Below are 18,311 nucleotides of genomic sequence, written 5' to 3' on the forward strand. Positions count from 1 at the left end.
TCTCTGTAGAGTAGGGGAGTAGGGAACACATATTCTTTGTTTCTGGCATGTGTGGGTCATTATAGAGAAGAACTATTTGCTTATAATCTATTGAAAGGCAATCCTTACAAAATATATACATAATTTCTAGAAACATCATTTCAATAGTTTGAGAACACTTAGTCACTGGCCATTATTCTTGAATTTCAAGAGCTTAATTTCTTTTATAGAAAAATAGCCAACCTGAGCTCTGTGGGAAATACTCAATACCTGAAGGCCACCCTGTGTGAAGTTTCAACCTCTGTAGAAAGTGTGAATGAATAGATCATGTTGAATCTATAGATCACATTCTCTTCTAGCCACCTGTTTCATTCTAGGTGAAATTGAAGGCATTAATTATTCTGTTCTGAAAATAGAGCTCAAGGCCTTAATATGTTCTCAATCTCCTCTCAGTATTTTATTCCAAGTATATCTCTGATAATATGTGCATTTGAGATATAAAAGTGTGGGATAATGGAAAGTGTACTGATTCTTGAGTTAGAAGACCTGAATTCAATTCCCATCCCTAATAGTTCTGATTCTGGTGACCTTAGGTCATTTCCTTAAACTTATTTAGTCTCAATTTTCTCATCTATAAAATTAAGGGGTTTTACTAGATGATATCTGGGATCCATTCCAGCTCCAACCTTTTGATCCTGGGATATTTTTTTTCTTTTCTCATAGATGCCCTAGTGTTTCTTTTTCTTTTATGCTTAGTCTAAAGGAATGTACTTAAATAACTTTGGACAACATTATAAAATGTACCTAATTGAACAACAAGTTCTTGAGGAAAGGGGGGAAATTTGTCAGGTTCCCCCAAAGTTATGGTAGAACATAATAGTTCCTAGACTTGGAGTCAATTCAATTTACTTTGGTAAACATTTATTAAACTCCTACTATATACCAAGTGCCATGCTAAGCACTAGGGTACAAATAAGAAAAAGAAAGACTCCCTGCCCTCAAGGACCTCACAGTTTAATGGGGAAAGACCACACACAAAATACACAAAAAAAAGATTTTTAAAAAGTGGAGAAGGTACTTCCTCCCAGGCATGATGGTGTTGGAGTGGATTATAAGAGAGAAGCTGGTGGGAAATGGTTGGGTTATAAGATATCTGAGCCCTTTTTAAATGGAGGCTTTGGGAGAAGTTATTTTTTTCCACACTCCAGCGCTCCAATCAAGAGGCAGAGGCTACTGAGGGTACTGAGGAAGTGTGAGTACCAAAGTTAATGTAGTCTCTGCCAAGGATGATGAGTTAGTTACCTACTGATGAGTTTTTAGAGTCAGACTGAAAGTAGTTGCCCTGAGAAATAAACTGGTGACTTGGTCCTTGGTTATTTTTCCCCAGTAAAACTTACTCCATTATTTCATTTTTTTTTTTTCTTTTCCTGTTGCTTCATTTTCTGCATCTGGGGGCTTCTTATATTACTTGGTGTGGTTAGAGGGAAGGTCAGGGAAAATTGCCCCTTTGGAAGCCTCTCACCCTGCCATCTGTCCAGAAATCCTCTTCACTCTGAGTTATTTTGTGATACATAGCACCCTTATCAACTTAAAAAATCTAAACCCAAAAAATTCAGATGAACAAACAAATGAAAAATACCAAGCGTTTCATAGTTTCTCCACAGCTTTGTATAGAGTCATCTTTTTGGTAGCAAGTCAGATGGAAAGGTCTCACAGTCTTCAGGGTACAGCAGCAGTAATACGTCTTCTTAAATGTCATTTCCACTACTTAAATCACATCAGTTTGTAATGCTGAATTGTGACAAATGAAACAATTCCTAAACTCAAGGAGCTCACATCCTATCAAGAAAGATAATCTGTATCTATATAAATATATAAAACAAACATAAAGAGCATAAATGTAATGCACTTAAAAAGAGGGTGTTTTGAGAAGGAAGGTGCTAGCTGTTGGGGGAATCAGGAAAAGCTTTATGTAGAAGTCATTTCCTAAGTTGTGTCACTTGAGAATAAACCCAGAACTGAAAAAAAAAGTTTGAGAAAGAAGTTTATTAAGTTGTCTGGCAGAAGGAAAGAGTTGTAATAGGTGGCCTGTTCCACCGAACCTCTATGAGTTGCACATTATGTAAGATTCAAACAAAGAAGCAAGGAAAAAGTCATTTGATTGGCCAGTACAGAGGCAGTCTCCAGATAAGACACATAGGTTACTTGAGATGTCTCAACAAGAGAAAACTCCTCACATTCCTTGTAATGATTTCCACTGCTAAAATAATATCAGTTTCTGATGTTGAACCAGTTGACAATGCCAAATGAAACAGTTCCTAACCTCATACTAACTAATATTTGGCTTCCTGGGAAGGTTTTTGGGGTCAGCATAACCTGAACATCCTGAGTTAAACATTAAATGAATCTGTTCTCTAAGCAACAGATCTGGTCTCTCAGCCAAACCGGGTTAGGTTCAAACAATGCAATAAAGTTTTCCTACAATTCTTCCCCTCTGGGGCTTTTTAAAGCCCAACATTGTTATTACTAAAGGAAGCATGATAACAGAAACAGACAGCTGGGCTGAGGTTTCAAAGGAAGCTAATTAAAATAATCCAAGTCAGGTAATGGTTCTCCTTCATTGCCCCTCTTATCAAGAACTTCATAGCATTCTTTCAAGGAGTGATAGGGACCATAATGGTGGCAACTCATAGTCAAAGGGATCAAATTGAGTAAGCATCAGGGTCTGTAAGTCAGGGGAGTTAGACTTGTAGTAAGAAATAAGTGCAAAAACACAATAGACAAGACCCAAAATACAATTCAGGAGATTTTCTAGTCCTCCAAAAAACACACAGCCATAGGTATAACAAAAAAAGTTTAAAAAAGATAGATTCAAAGTTCCATGCTTTCTTTGATGTCATACAAGTTGAACAAACTTAGTTAAGCAGAGTCATAATCTCATACATCCTCTAAGGAAACAAACCAAATTAAACAGATTCTATAGGTAAACTAAGTCAGGTTACAGATTCAACTACATTCAATCAGTTTATTACATCTTGGGTCTTAGCTGTCCCATGTAACCATCTGATACTTGGAGTCATTTTCCCTTGGAAATTCTGGAGTAGATCTCATTCCTAGGGCAGTTCTGGAGGGATGTTTCTCTTAAATTTGGTTTTCCAGGTACTAGTTTATGTGGTGAAAGCCATTTCTAACCTTATGGAGGTAACTCTTGTCCTTTTGTCATTGTTCTTAAAAAAAAAATATGAGAAGACCAGTTATATCTATTTATCATCTGAGGCAGCTAGGTGGTTCAGTAGATAGAGTAGTAGGCCTGAAACCAAGAAGACTCACTTTTGCAAACTCAAATCCAGCCTCAGATACTTAGTAGCTGGGTGACCGGGTAAGTCACTTACCCCTCTTTGCCTCAGTTTCCTCATCTATAAAATGAGCTGGGGAAGGAATGGCAAATCATTCCAGTATCTTTGCCAAGAAAAACCCAAATGGAGTTACAAAGAGTTGGACATGACTGAACAATTCATCATCTATCTGTCTATCTATCATCTATCTATATCCTAGTTCTTAGAGAATACAATCCAACTTTGTTGCTTTCTCAAGGTAAAAACCTCTATACCATTAAATATAAAACTTTACATAAAATTTAAAACTTTTATATCTTTATCATATCACATCTTTGTTGTATCTGACCTATTGATAATATATAGTATCCTCATATATCGTTGAAGAAGGAATGAGATACTTCAAGAACCTAATCATATACATGAATATATAACTGTTAGTGAACACAAATTCAAAATAGAAAAATAAAAAATAAAATCTTTTATACTTGCATCTCATTATAATAATTCAGAGATGTTTGAGTATTGCAATGACAAGATTCATCATATATTTAAAAAAAAAACAACAACAAACTTTTACAGTTCACCTGCCCCAGTTATAACAATTTGCAATGAAATAAAGAAGGAACATGGTCATAACAACATCAAAATTTTCCCTTCAAGGGTACAGTCTCACCTGACATTAGGGAAAGGAAACAGGAAAAGTTTCCTTAGCTCTGTTTGATTCCAGGTAATAGTCAAAGTTAACCTTTACTTTGGAACAGTCAATTATGCAGCAAAGTTTCTTATTATTCAAAGTTATCAGTCAAGTTCAGACATAATCGAATGGGAACCTTCCTCTTCAGAAAGGAAATAGCACAATGGGGAAAGTGGGTCAAGAGGATCCTACAATAACATTTGCAAGGTTATCCCCTCAACCTTCCCAGGCACAGAAAGCCATCTATAACAGTTCTCAGATCACAGGCCCTTTGAACAGCACATGGCATTTCCCTTGAATGGTGAATTATTGGCTTAATGACAATTCAGACTGAATTAAAATAAATAACTCAGAATAATATCAAATTACAATCCCAAGAGATTTTATCTCAGATAATAAGTTTCATTGATCACATCTCAGGGCTAGTTATAGCTATTATTATTTTTCTCATGTTTTTGCCATAATAGTTAATAATAAACACATACAAGATCCTATTTTATTCATCCTTTCTAGCTTAAATCCATCCTGGAACTTAAATAGGTCATTAGAAATTTTTTAAAATCATATTCTGGAGTTTCACATGTATGGTAAAAATCTCAATACATGCAATTCCAAGTGCACTTCCATCATTTTCATAAGCAGTGGTCAAACAATATATCAGATTAAAAATCACTCTTCACAAAATAACTTGTAAGCCTTTTCACCTCAGCTGTGAGCCATCTTAGTTTCTCACTTCATTATTTTAGCAAAACATTCTTTCAGCAAGGCTGATCAGATTTTATGACCTTGCTAAAGCTGAAGATCCAGGGGACTGAAAATCTGACAAGTCTCCAAAGAACTTTACAGATAATGCAAAATCTGTGGTACTTTCCCAAACAGTAAATAATAATTTTTTATTAAAGCAAAATACACCCAATCAAATATTTGAAAGTTTTTCAAACCACAATAACAACAGTCTATGAAAAGAAGAGTTAGTTTTCCAATGATATGATTGCATCATCCTCTGGGTATTATTTCTCAAATTAATACCATTTCTTATGCAATGATTTCCCAAAATTACAATACAAGAAAAATTAGAAATCTAACAAAAACATAAATAATATTTTAGATTTTTAAGACATAGCAAAACTTATTGCCAGTCAAACAACATTACCCCACTCATAGGGGACAGCCAATGCCAAGATGAGATATGGAGTATCACAAATGAGGAACAGCTAGAAGGCCAATCTTGCTGGATCATAGATTGCAAGAGAGAAGTAATGTCCAATGAGGCTATAAAGAAAGAGGAGTTGACAGTAGGTTGTGAAGGACTTCACAAGCTACACCAAGGAATTTTTATTTTATCCAAGATGCAATAGGGAGTCACTAGAGTTGGTTGGTAGGGAGGAGGAGGAATAACATGGCCAGTTCTGAGCCTAAAGAAAATCACTGGTTGCTGTTTGTAAGATGATCTGGAATGGTGAGAGAGCTAAGGCAAGGAAGCTAGTTAAAAAGATGTTACAATAATCTAGGCAAGAACTGAACAGAGCCTGAACTAAGGTGGTGGGTGGGTGAGTAAAGAGAAGGGATGAAATGTGAGAGATGTGAAAGAAGAAAGAGTAAAAATTACAACTGATTGTCAATCAATCACCCTGGGGAGAGAGAACATGAGAAGTGAAGAACAATGCCAAGGTTGGGAACTCCAGGGACTGGGAGGATGATGGTGGTTTTGATAGAAATAGGGACATTTTGGAAGATGGAAAGGTCTGGGAGGAAACAAAATGAGTTAGTGTTTCTTTATGTATATGAGAGGGGTTGAGGGAAGTTGGGGAAGATCCTTGTGGTTTTGACCCAGGGAAGAAACTTCAAATTCTTGCCATTTTCCTTCCTAATTCACTTCTTGTTTCTCACCTCCTTTCCCTTATACTATTTTTTTTGACTAGTGAGGTATGGCAAAACTACTCAAAAGCAACAAATCCATTGGAAAAATTATTGCAAGGAATATGTTTTTGAGATGTATATCTCAAAAATATTATCCTATCAAATATGTGTACATATGAGTGAATGTTTTATATATCAAAAACATTATCATATCAAAACATACGTGTATACTTGTATACATGTGTATATATGTTTATGCACACATCAGTGTCACAAAACATACCTAAGTTCTGCCTGGAGGCTGGTTTCAGTATGTTATAGGCAACTCTCTAAGATTAAGTGCAGAAAAGATGCTGACTTGTATTGGTAGATGGAATTCATCTGGGAGTTCTCTATAATCAATGAAATCGTAGGCTCAGATACTATTCCTGTAACGGCAGCAGCATCAATAATGACAGCAATAATAACATGTGAATCAATCAATAAACGTAGTTTTGTAGGTATGTAAGTGTATACCCTTATTAGTATCCTTCGTAATCTTAGAAACTATTAGTAGGAAATTGCTACTTTACACTCTTAATGCAGGAGACTATATGAGCATTTGAAGTTGTTCCCAGGCATTTATAAAATGAATCTTTCTCTTTCTGTCTCTTAGACTAAGATGTTTAGTAAAGCAGCTGGAAAAAGGTGATATCAATGTCGTGGACTTAAAGAAGAATATTGAATATGCAGCATCTGTGTTGGAAGCCGTTTACATTGATGAAACGAGGTAAGTCTTCATTTCTCTGTCCACCCACACAAGCACCTCTTGGATATAGTGTATCCTGGCCGGAGTACCGCCTCCTTTTAGAGATGTAAAGTTTCTGCAGCTGGTAAATGAGACAAAGATCATTTCTCTTATTCAGGTATTTGACCATGGACAGGTTATCACTGATCTTGATGAGCTATTTCATCATTTAGAAAACGAGCATGACATCTGTAATAACAACTCTCTCATAAGACTGTTGAGAGGCTCACGGGAGAAAATTTATCTAAAGTGCTTCTCAAACTTTAAAATGTTATATGATAGTCAAATTATGGTTTTTATGATTCTAAACCCCAACTCTTAAACTATTTTTTTCCAAATTCTAAAATTTTAAATATTTTTTTCAGGCCAGCCATTTATTTTTTTAACTTTTAAAAATTATCCATCTAAAATATGCCTAATGTTAAAGAATTTGTTCTTTAATGTAGGGAGGAAAAAAAAAACTTTGTAGCAACTATAGTTGTCTTAGAGTAGAATTGGGTTGTCTTGTAAATTGGAGAATTTCCTTTTGCCAGAGTATTTTAAGCTGAGTCTGCGTGGCACCTTGTTGGGATTGATGTAGAGGGTACTTCTTTTCAGGAAAAGATGGGGTTAAAGATGTCTGAAGTGCCTTCCAACTTTAGCGTTCATTCTGTGATTCTATAGATTCTATAATTTTATACGTCTGTCATGTAAACCTTTAAACATGTTTGAATTCACATCAAAATGCAAAAACAGCTGGAATAAGAGTTGTTTTTGATAGCTTGTTTATTTTACACCTGGAAAAAGAGTAAGCAAAAATGCCTCCAATTAAGGACACAAGTTTCTGCAGCTGGTAAATGAGACAAAGGATCCTGACATAAGGTAAATGAGTGAGAAGAGGAGCTCACACTTGCAAGCTATCTGGTAGCTTTCCATTTCAACTAATTGCTGTTTTTGTTCTTGTTGTTTTGTTTTGTTTTGTTTTTTTAATAAGGTGCTGGATAGGCTATGTGTAGGTGACTCAAAGGCTCTGGGATAGTGGGTGGGGTGGGAGGCAGATTGGGTTCCTTTCTCTATCAACCAGTCTTTCCTCCATAACCGCCATCCATGTCTGTATATAAGCACCAAATCTCTTCCACACTTTACTATTAGTAGTGAGGCCTTGTCCCTAGACATGGGGTGTAACAGGGCTGCTACCCTCTGTTTAGGTTCAAAGGCAGTGAGAGATGCAAATAGATGTGTATGTGTGGTCTTACTCCCAGTCTGTATGTATATGTGAGGGTGGGGGGTGTCGGAAAGGGATACGTCATCAAGACGCATACAGCAATCCTCATTTCCCTCTTCTATGTCCCTATTATGGTTTAAGGGACCTGTTTCTCCTCTTCCCACAGTTCAAGGAAACAGGCAAGGTGGTGTCTGAAGGAGGCAGAAGCTAATGGCTGCGTGTGCTCTGTGCCCATTGGCTATTCTCTCCCATCTTACCCCTAATGTCCAGGCACCAGGGTGTCCACTGGTTTTCCATTCCTCCCCTGAACAGTACCTACCAACCCTTGAGAACCTTCCTTCCACCATGGTGGGGAAGTCCTAGGTTGTTGTTCCAGGGCTGGGGCAGGGAAGGTGGTGGATGGCTAAGTCCTCACTCAGGCTTACCCTTTGGTGATGGATTAGCCCCATTCTTTCCCCCTCTCCTCTTCTTAAGTACCTGCTGGAGTTTTGGAAGATAAGGGTTCCCCACATCTACTTAGGGCTTGTTTTGTTGAGATCTTCGGAGTATAGCATTACCACAAGTCTCTATGTAAGTAGGTACCCCCAAGATTCCCCAATATCACCTTACTTAAGGCTTGCCCTTTCACTGGACTCAAGGGGTTATTTATCTTAGACTAAGCCCTAGCCTACACTCTTCTAAGTGTATAAATTATGTTTTAAATTCATGGACTTTCCTATTTAGGGAATTTAAACATTTGTTCTAGCAGGGAAACAAAGCTACTTGCATAAACTTGACCAAGTCATGGCATTGTGGCATAGTGAGTAGAAAACTGGCCCCAAATTCTGGAAGATATAGGTTCAAGTCCCATTTCAGACATATATTGTTTATGTAACCTTGGGCAAGCACTCAATCTTAGATAGACTAACCAAGTAACCTGCTTTGATAGAAGGAATCTCTTAACCTGAGAGTCCCCTAAACAGAGGTATCAAAATCTCTGCCCAAGGGGGCCCAAACTCCCAAGTATAGCCCGAACCAGATTGAAATGTAAATGGAGAATGTTAGCAAAATAAATGAAAATACAATACAACATAGATAATGTCTATTTTTGGTTTTCTAAGTCAATGTGCTGTATATAGGGATCTGTTTCTATTTAAGTTTGATATGACTGCCCTAACCTAGTGAAATCATAGGTCTAGATTCTGTTCTATTTATTGGAAGGCTGTGTTAGTCTAGGATATGCTGGGGAACTTGTGGCCTTGAGGCCACACGTGGTCCTCTAGGTCCTCAAGTGTGGCCCTTTGATTGAATCCAAACTTGATAGAACAAATCCTCTTAATGAAAGAATTAACAAAAAAAAATTCCTATCAGTTCTGATTACTGCTATTCTGTAATAGTAGCTTGTGAGAGTCCCAGAGCATATGGGGTGTGGGGTAAGCAGAAGAGCATGATAGGAAGCATAGACTGATAATTAAGCATCCGTGCCCAGTTCTTTAGGTACTCACTGGGAAAGACACAATGGGCAGTGAGATATGGGATGGCAATTGCACTTTAATAACCAAAAAAGGCTCAAAGAAAATGAAAAAGGACCTATATTTATAGCAACTTTTTTATGGTAGCAAAGAATTGGAAATTGAGGGGATACCCTCAATTGGAGAATGGCCGAACAAGTTGTAGTATATGATTGTGATGAAATACTATTGTGCTATAAGAAATGATGAGAGGGTGGTTTCAGATTGTGAAAGACCTGTATGAACTGATGCAAAGTGAGGTGGGTAGAACCAGGGGGTATCCAAACATAATAACAGCAATATTTTAATGATGATCAACTGTGAAAACCTTCGCTACTCTGATCAATACTATGATCTAAGACATTTCTGAAAGACTCGTGATGAAAAATGCTATTCATCTCCACAGTGAGAACTGATGAACTGAGTGAAAATTGAAGTACAATTTTCTCACTTTCTTTATTTTTCTTGCTTTTTTGTGACATGGCTAATAGGGAAGTATGTTTTGTATGATTTCACATGTATAATTAATATCATATTGCTTGCTTTCTCAGTGGGTTAGGGAGGGACTGGAGAGGAGAGAATTTAGAACTCAAAATTTTTGTAAGACTTATAAATAAGTAATAAATTTGAAACAAACACCTTAAAAATAACCACAAAGGGTGTGAGAGTGAACAGCACAGAAAATACAAAGATAAGCCACAAAAAGTAGGGATTCAGAGACAGTGCAGAAATGAGGTGGTAATGGGATAGCGAAGGGAGGCAGGCAGTGTGAGGATTGCATAATCATGCCATGTTAGTGCTAGAAGGTATCTTAGATTGTTTAATTTAACCCCCTCGTATTTTAGTTGGAGAAACTGAGAGTCAGTAACGTTCATTAAGGACTTACTACTTGTCAGGAACTTTGCTAAGAACTGGGAATACCAAAAAAGTCAAATGGCAGTCATTCCTTGCTCACAAGTTAAAGTGAAGATAACATGCAAACAATGATGTACAAATAAGCAGTATACAAGATAAAATGGAGATCATTGAGAGAAGGAAGTAGTGTTAATGGGGATCAAGAAAGACTTCTTATAGAAGGTGGGATTTTAGCTGGGACTTGAAGCCAAGAAGAAGAGATGAGGAAGGAGAGCATTCTAGGCATGAGAAAGCCACTGAAATGCCCAGGGTGGAGATGGAGAGTCTTGATCAAGGAGCAGCAAGGAGGCCAATGTAACTGAATCATGAAGTACCTAGGGAATTGTAAGGTGTGAGAAGCCCAGAAAGGTAGAAGGAGGCAGGTTATGAAGGGCTTTCCAAAGAGAGGTTTTGATATCTGTTATTGTAGATCACTGGTCTCAAACTCAAATAGAAACAGGGGTTGGAGTAGCTAGGAGGCACAGTGGATAGAGCACCACCCCTGGAGTCAAGAGGACCTGAGTTCAAATCCAGCCTTAGACACATAACACTTACTAGCTTTGTGACTCTGGGCAAGTCACTTAACCCCAATTGCCTCACCGAAAACAAACAAACAAAAAATGAAACAGGGGCCAGTAAGCCTTATTATATAAAGATCCCTGCTGGTGACATATTAACTCAGAAAGCCATGTTTTAACATTATCTATGTTTTTATTGTATTTTTTGTTAAATATTTCCCAATTACATTTTAATCTGGATTGAGCTGAGCTCCACTAGAAGAGTGTTGCTGATAGCAATGGCTTAGGTCAGGGGTGGGGAACCTGCAGCATTGAGGCTACACATGGTCATCTAGGTCCTCAAGTGTGACCCTTTGACTGAAACCAAATTTCACAGAACAAATCAGAGGGCCACATGTGGCCTCAAGGCCGTGGGTTCCCCTTCTCTGGCTGAGACACTGAGTTTTTCTAGACTTTTCAACCAAATCCTAATAGATGAAGTAACTGTTGACAGCTGCTTCCCCACCAGTCATTTCCCTCCTGCAAGGTGGCAGCCTGCCTCAGTAAAAGATGAATTTTGTCTTTTGTTTCTTTGGAGAGACTTAACACCATGTATTCTAGTTTTTTATTCAATCAGTCAATATTTATTAAGTGCCCACTATGTTCCAGGCAATTTGCTAAGCACTGGGTATGCAAAAGGCAAAAGACAATCTCTGCCTTCAAGAAGCTCACAATCTAATGAGGGAGACAGTATGTAAACACATATATGCAAAACAAGCTATATAACAGAATAAATAGGAAATAATTAACAGAGGAATATGCAAAACAAGCTATATAACAGGATAAATAGGAAATAATTAACAGAGGAATATGCAAAACAAGCTATATAACAGGATAAATAGGAAATAATTAACAGAGGAATATGCAAAACAAGCTATATAACAGGATAAATAGGAAATAATTAACAGAGGAAAGGCACTAGAATTAAGAGGGGCTGGGAAAGGCTTCCTGTAGAAGATGGCACTACATTGGGACTTAAAGGAAACCAGGGAAGTCAATAGTAGGTGTAATGGAGGAGGGAGAACATTCCAGGTAAGGGGAAGAGCCAAAGCAAATGCCCAGAACCAAGAAACAGAGTGTCTTGTTCTTATAACACCAAGAAAATCAGTATCACTGGATGAAAAATTGTGTAGTAGGGAATAAGATAAAAGAAATTGGAAAGGTATGAAAGGGCTAAGTTATGAAGGGCTCTGAATGTCTAACAAACTTTTTGTATTTCATCTTAAGAGGCAATAGGGAGTCACTGGAGTTTACTGAATAGGGGGCAGGGTGACAGTCATATCTGCCCTTTAGGAAAATCACTTTGGTGGCTGAGTGGAGGGTATGTTGGAGGGGGTAAAGACTTGAGGCAGGCAGACCCACCAGCATCCTATTGCAATACTCCAGCTGTGAGCTGATGAGCGTCTGTACCAGTATGGTGGCAGTGTTGGAGGATAGAAGGGGGCATATTTGAGAGATATTGCAAAAATGAAATCTACAGGCCTTGGCAAAAGATTAGATATAACAGAGGCAAGAGGTAGTAACTAGTCAAGGATGATTCCCTGATCATGAACCTGAATGATTGAAAGGATGATTTAGACCAGGAAGATTTAGGGGGAAGAATGAGTTCTGTTTTAGATGTGTTTGGTTTAAGATATCTATTAACATCCATTTGGAGAGGTCTGAAAAGCAGTTGGAAAGACAAGATTAAAGGGTACAAGAGAGTTTGGGGCAGGATAGATAGACATGAGAATCATCACCAAGAGAAGGTAATTAAATCCATGGGAGTTGACAGAGATCACCAACTGAGGAGTATAGAGGGAGAAGAATTCTGCCAGTTCTTTCCTCTCGGCAGGCTGTATATTCTGCCTTCACTATTCTTATTTCTCGAGCCATTTGGAACATCCTGCTATAGCTCTGTGTTCTCTTGGGAATCCACAGGGTCCTTTCTCTCTTCAGGTGTTGACTCATTTTCCTTTCTCCTGAAACATTTGTTCAGAAATGTTTAGACCTCCCTTCCTTTATATCTTCTCTGTCGATTTATTTGCTTGGGCTCAAAGTCTTTGAGTTTTCTCACTTCTGTGACCTTTGGTAATTTCAATCTTTTTTTTCCCCTTATGTTCCCCTATCACTCACTTTCTCTTTCTTTGATGTGGTAGATCTCACAGGGGCTAGACTCCAAAGCTGTCTCAGCCTTCTCTCACATTGGGGGATTCATTTTTCACCACCCTCAGTCTCTGTGCCCAAGTGACTTCTGGGTGGACAAAATGCTAGTCTCTTTTCCTTCAGATCTGGTGGAGCTCTGACCCCTCAAGAATATCCTTCCCACCCCACCCCTCCCACACCTCCTCCTACACACTCTTCTCTGGCTGAGCACTGATGCAGGACAATACATATTCACTTTACTTCAGCCTTCTCTGCAGAGTTGGGGAGCACCTTGAATTCTGTGGCTTGTCACAGAATATCAGAAGATGTGGGTTGAAGGCAAGTGGGTGGTAGTGGTGGTGGAAGAGACTTTAGTAGCCATAAGGTAATTGCAGAGTGGATTCCAGGGCACTTTTGGGTCCTGTAGGGCAGTCCTGATTCAGTGTGGTTGGTGGGAGAGGGGATGCTGAGTGAGTGAGTTAGGGATTTTATAATAACTTTCTCTGCTTATTTATAAGGTTGTTACTTAATTAGAATTCTTAGTGTCTTAACCTGTGGAGATAGCATCAGTTACTTTACCGGCTACCCATAATTTTTGTTTTGAAGTTCTGAAAGTTCATGAGGATGAGATAAAAAGTGGAGACTGCCATCTTGTTGGTCGCATGACCAGTAAGACTTCTTGTAAACCTTTGAACAAGTCTAATTATTTTAGCAAATACATAAAACCCTTTGTTTTGCTGTGATAATTTTTCATTACGTTGACAATGGACTGGTTTTTTTTCCTAGAATTTCCAATTCTGAAGTCATTTGTAATGCAGATATGTTAAACCATAAAATTTGAATTTATTGGTGCCTCAGGCTCATTGTTGTTGCCTTTTTTGAAACAACAACAATGATAATAGCTAAAATGTATATAGTGCTCTAAGGTTTGCAAAGCTCTTTACAAATATTTTCTTTTTTTATCCTCACAACAGTCTGGTAAGGAAGGTGCCATTTTATAAATTTGTCATCCACACAGAATTTGTCTGATGAGCCATTTGCTTTAGAGAGGCAACTTGTGAAAAAGCATCACAGCTGGTAGATAATGAACCATATTTACATTATTTTATTTTTTTTAATAAATATACTTTCTTGAACTTGTATGTAAAGGGCCTAAGAATTTGTTCTCCCCTCTTCTCTCTCATCTTAAAATAATTCCTTAAATGTAGAAAGCACAAGTGAGATGTGAGATTAAAAAAAGAAATGCTACATATTAGTACTCTCTGACCTTTTCCAGTTTTCTCCTGAATTGCCGCTTGGGATGATAGCCAAATCCTTCCCAGTTTTCTTTGAATGAACAATTAAGATCTGTTACCTGGTCTTTATTAAGCTTAACAACATTTGACTGTTGAAAATTATTTTGAGGATGAAGTCATTTGCCTTAGTATTATGTAACATCAACCAATATATACCAATGTAGGTTTACATACCTAACCCTACCCTCCTCTCCCAATATACACACACATACACACACACACACACACACACAAACACATATACTTTTCAGACAAAAAGTTATGGTGGATTGTATTCATAAGTATTGTGTATGTTTTTTGTCTTCTTGATTTATAGGTGTTATATCTCTGAATAATCCAAATAGCCAGAGACATAGGAGGCTAAATGCATTAGTTTTAAGTACAGTTTTCTTATACATTTCAAAATTACTCTTTTAGCAAGGGGGAATATTTCAAATACAGTATTCAAATCCATAGTGACAGTAACCATGCTGAAAGTATTTTGTGATGGTAACACCAAAACATTGTAATTCTTTTCCTCCTGGGCCACTCCAAATTTTCTCTTCCATTCTCCTCCTTTTCTCCCTTAATCTCCCACCTTATCTCTTCCAGCCTACTTCTTTCCTTTCCTTTCTCCCTCCCCCTCACCACACACACACACACACACACACACACACACACACACACACACACACTCTAAACTCTTCTCTCACAAGTTTCAGTGGCAACATGAGGAACTTATACAAGAGTGTGATTTTTAATTTTATTGCACCTATGGATTCTAAATGTGCTATTCAGCAAGTATGCATAATTGATTATCTTGCATCTTTTTTTTTTTTGAATCATGCAAACATAGATTGTAGTTATGGATCAAAGAGTCAGAAGAGATTTTAGAGACCTGTTAGCTCAAACCTCTCATTTTTCAGATGAGAAAACTGAGATATTAAGTTAGTTAAACCAACTTCATAGAGCAAGTATTACATCTGAGTCTTGAACCCAGGTCCTTGGATTCCAAAACCATCACTTCTCACTGTATCACACCACCTCCCCTGACATGATAGCTATCTTCAAGTATTTGAAAGGCTGTCAGTTAGAAGAATGGATAGCTTATGTGCAGCTAGGTGGCACAGTGGATAGAACACCAGGGCTGGAGACATGTCTTCCTGAATCCAAATCTGGCATCAGATACTTACTATATGACCCTGTTGGCCTCAGTTTTCTCCTCTGTAAAATGAGCTGGAGTAAGAAAGAAAACCACTCCAGTATCTTTGTCAATAAATCTCCAAATGGGGCCACAAATAATTGAACACACCTGAAACAACTAACAACAACAACAATAACAATACTGTATCAGTACCAGCCCCAGATGTACTCTAGAAAATTCCATTCCTGCAAGAATGCTAATTAACTAGGATTATCTATTTCTTAATTTAATGTTACTTTTTTCAACTCACAAAATTCTATTTCCTCTCAAAACAAAATCCTTGTAACAAATATGCAGTCAAACAAAACAAACTCCTGATTAGGCCATAACCAAAAAATACACCTCATTCTGTACCAGAATCTATCAACTCTCTGTCCGGAGATGGGTCATACTTCCTTATCAGTCTTCTGATTGCTAATGTATTATTTAGAATCCTTAAGGATTTCAAAATTGTTTGTCTTTATGTTGTTTTTAAGTATAATTATGTTATTTAACCAAGATGGTTTAAAAACACGTTTTAACAATAGTAAGTTGTTAATATAAGCTGCTTATTGATTGGCTTCAGCCATTCTGTAATGGCAGAGTTCAGAGCTATGGTAGTCTAAGAATGGGGATGGCCCTACATAATATCTTATATTCTGTAGCCTACAGAAAGCCACAGGGAACTTAACACATCTTGGGGGTGGGGAGCCTCAGACCTATTCTTGTATAAAGTGCCCTATTCTGTAGGTTTCCCTCCTACAAAGAGGATCCTAAGGGGATGTATATAGTATTGATTGTATATTCTTGAGTAAAATTGTCTCTAGAGGTGTCCTTGTATTATCCATCAGGAATCACTGATGTAATCAACATGGAGATTAGGACAAGGAGACACTGGTGTTGAAGCCATACTCAGCCAGCTGCTGCATGTCTGATTGAGGCTTTCAGCTTCACTTTTACCATGAGAGTATGTCTGTCCCGGATACTTTGACCTCTGACACCAGTGGTGGACAAAGTAAATAGGAATAGTTTTAAATAGACACAGAATTTATTTCTCCCATTGGTGAGTTCCTCCAGGGCCTGCCATTTTGTGGAGGGGCCCAGTCTTGCTAGCCTTCATTATCCTCCTGGCCCCTGTTCCTCACTTCCAGACTTCATTCTCAACTCCCCTCACTACTTTTCAACTCTGTTGTATGCTGTCTTCTTCCATTAATATGTAATCTTCTTTAGGGTAGAGGCCATTTCTTTTTTCTTTTTTTTTTTGTTTATATTTGTATCCCCAGTGCTTAGCATAGTGCCTGGAACATATGAATCACTTAAAAATAATTGTTTCCTTTTTTCCTTCCTTCTTTTCTTCTTTCTTCCTTTGCATTAGGACTAACATACTAATGGTTACCTTATACGATTCTGAAGTAACAAAAGGTTTCAAGAGCTCCAGAGATTTTTTTTTACAGAAGATCCTATGATTATATAATCAGACCCAAAAGGATGGAATAGATAAATTCTTGCTCCTTCCTAGCCCTGTGACCCTATAAATACAAAAAGCAAAATGTCTCTCAGAGTTTATAGAAATTTAGAGCAAGAAGGGAACATGGAGATCATTGAATCGATCCATACACCACCATCCCCACAATGCCCAACACAATTTTACAGATTAGGAAACTGAGATACAGAGATTAAACAGGGTCACACAATTAATAAGTTTTTGAGAAGAGATTTGAAGCTAGCTTCTCTTGATTCCAAGGCTCATCCCTTATCCACCATGCCATACTGGTTCAATGTCGAGTCTGAATTTGAATGTTTTATTCTCATAAAGTTAGAAAGATACTATATTTTTATCAACATAGGAAGCAACTGAAAACATTTCTAATAAGGAATGTTCAGCATTGTTCCAATGCATTATTCAAAACTGAGCTACAAATAGAAACTATATTATTTTCCTCATGAATATATCTAAGATAATAAATATGTAGAGGGAGAAAGAGATTGGGTTTATCTCCTGCTTCTGGGAGCCAAGATGGTGGAGTAAAAAGGTAGTCACTCTCACCCTCCTCTATCAACTTTGAAAACCCAGAAAATATCACCCCAGAAAAAAAAAACAACAACAACAACCCTGGAACAGCTGAACTAGAAGAAAGATGGGGAACAGTAGTGCAGCAGCCTAGCAAATGGGTCTCCCAGTGCCTCAGCAAAAATAAAGGAAGCAGCACTACAAAAGGCCCCAGAGGGATAAGTACCTTGCAGCATTCATCTGAAAAGAGCTGAAGAAAGCAAGCTAAAGTCTTCCTAAAGTCTGAGCCTTGCTGATTCCAGCCCAATAGCAGGTAAGCTGTCAGAACCTCCAACTGTCAATCAATCAGGAAGAGATCCTGAAGCCCAGGTGGTAGAGCTGGCAAACACCAACACCTGGACCTCCAAGTGCCTCAGTGAGGGCAGAGGGAACTGGTAGAAACCAGCTCAGAAAACCACCAGGTGCCTCGACATTCTACCACAAAGGAATCTCCCAGTGCATTAGCAGAAAGGGGGGAGACAGAACTTCAAGGGGCCCCAGGCAGATAAACACTCTGCAGCACACATCTAAAAGGAGCTGAAGAAAGCTAAAGGCAAGGAAAAGCAGGCAACCTAGAATTGCCTGAAAGTTCCAGCCTTGCTGATTCCAGCCCAACATGAGGTAAGCTGCCAGAACTCTACAGCCTCCAATTGCCACCATAAGAGGCCTCAGCACACAAATCCAGTGACCAAGACCTAGGCTCCCAATACAAGAAGCTTGGGTCAGTGCCCTCTGCTCCCCAGCAGGAGAGCTCAATCTCTTTAAAGGCCAGGGAATAAAGAAACACCATGACTAAAAAGAAACATACCATAGATTCATATTATGAGAAGAGTGAAGATCAAGATAGAAATTTGGAAGAGGACAAAATTGTCAACAA

At 38.1% G+C, this 18,311-nt stretch overlaps 1 protein-coding gene across 3 annotated transcripts in view; it reads left to right on the plus strand.

Moving 5' to 3' along the window:
- PDE1A (phosphodiesterase 1A) overlaps nt 1-18,311 on the plus strand; it is a 462,055-nt gene that overhangs the window by 299,389 nt on the left and 144,355 nt on the right. For all 3 annotated transcript variants that reach the window (XM_021006389.2, XM_078146948.1, XM_021006391.2), the window contains exon 2: nt 6,527-6,640. In XM_021006389.2, coding sequence (XP_020862048.1) covers nt 6,527-6,640 — 114 coding nt within the window. The remainder of the gene's footprint in view (nt 1-6,526; nt 6,641-18,311) is intronic.

This window comes from Phascolarctos cinereus, unplaced genomic scaffold, assembly GCF_003287225.1.
Source record: "Phascolarctos cinereus isolate Bilbo 61053 unplaced genomic scaffold, phaCin_HiC Scaffold_726;HRSCAF=1367, whole genome shotgun sequence".
Lineage (NCBI taxonomy): Eukaryota > Metazoa > Chordata > Mammalia > Diprotodontia > Phascolarctidae > Phascolarctos > Phascolarctos cinereus.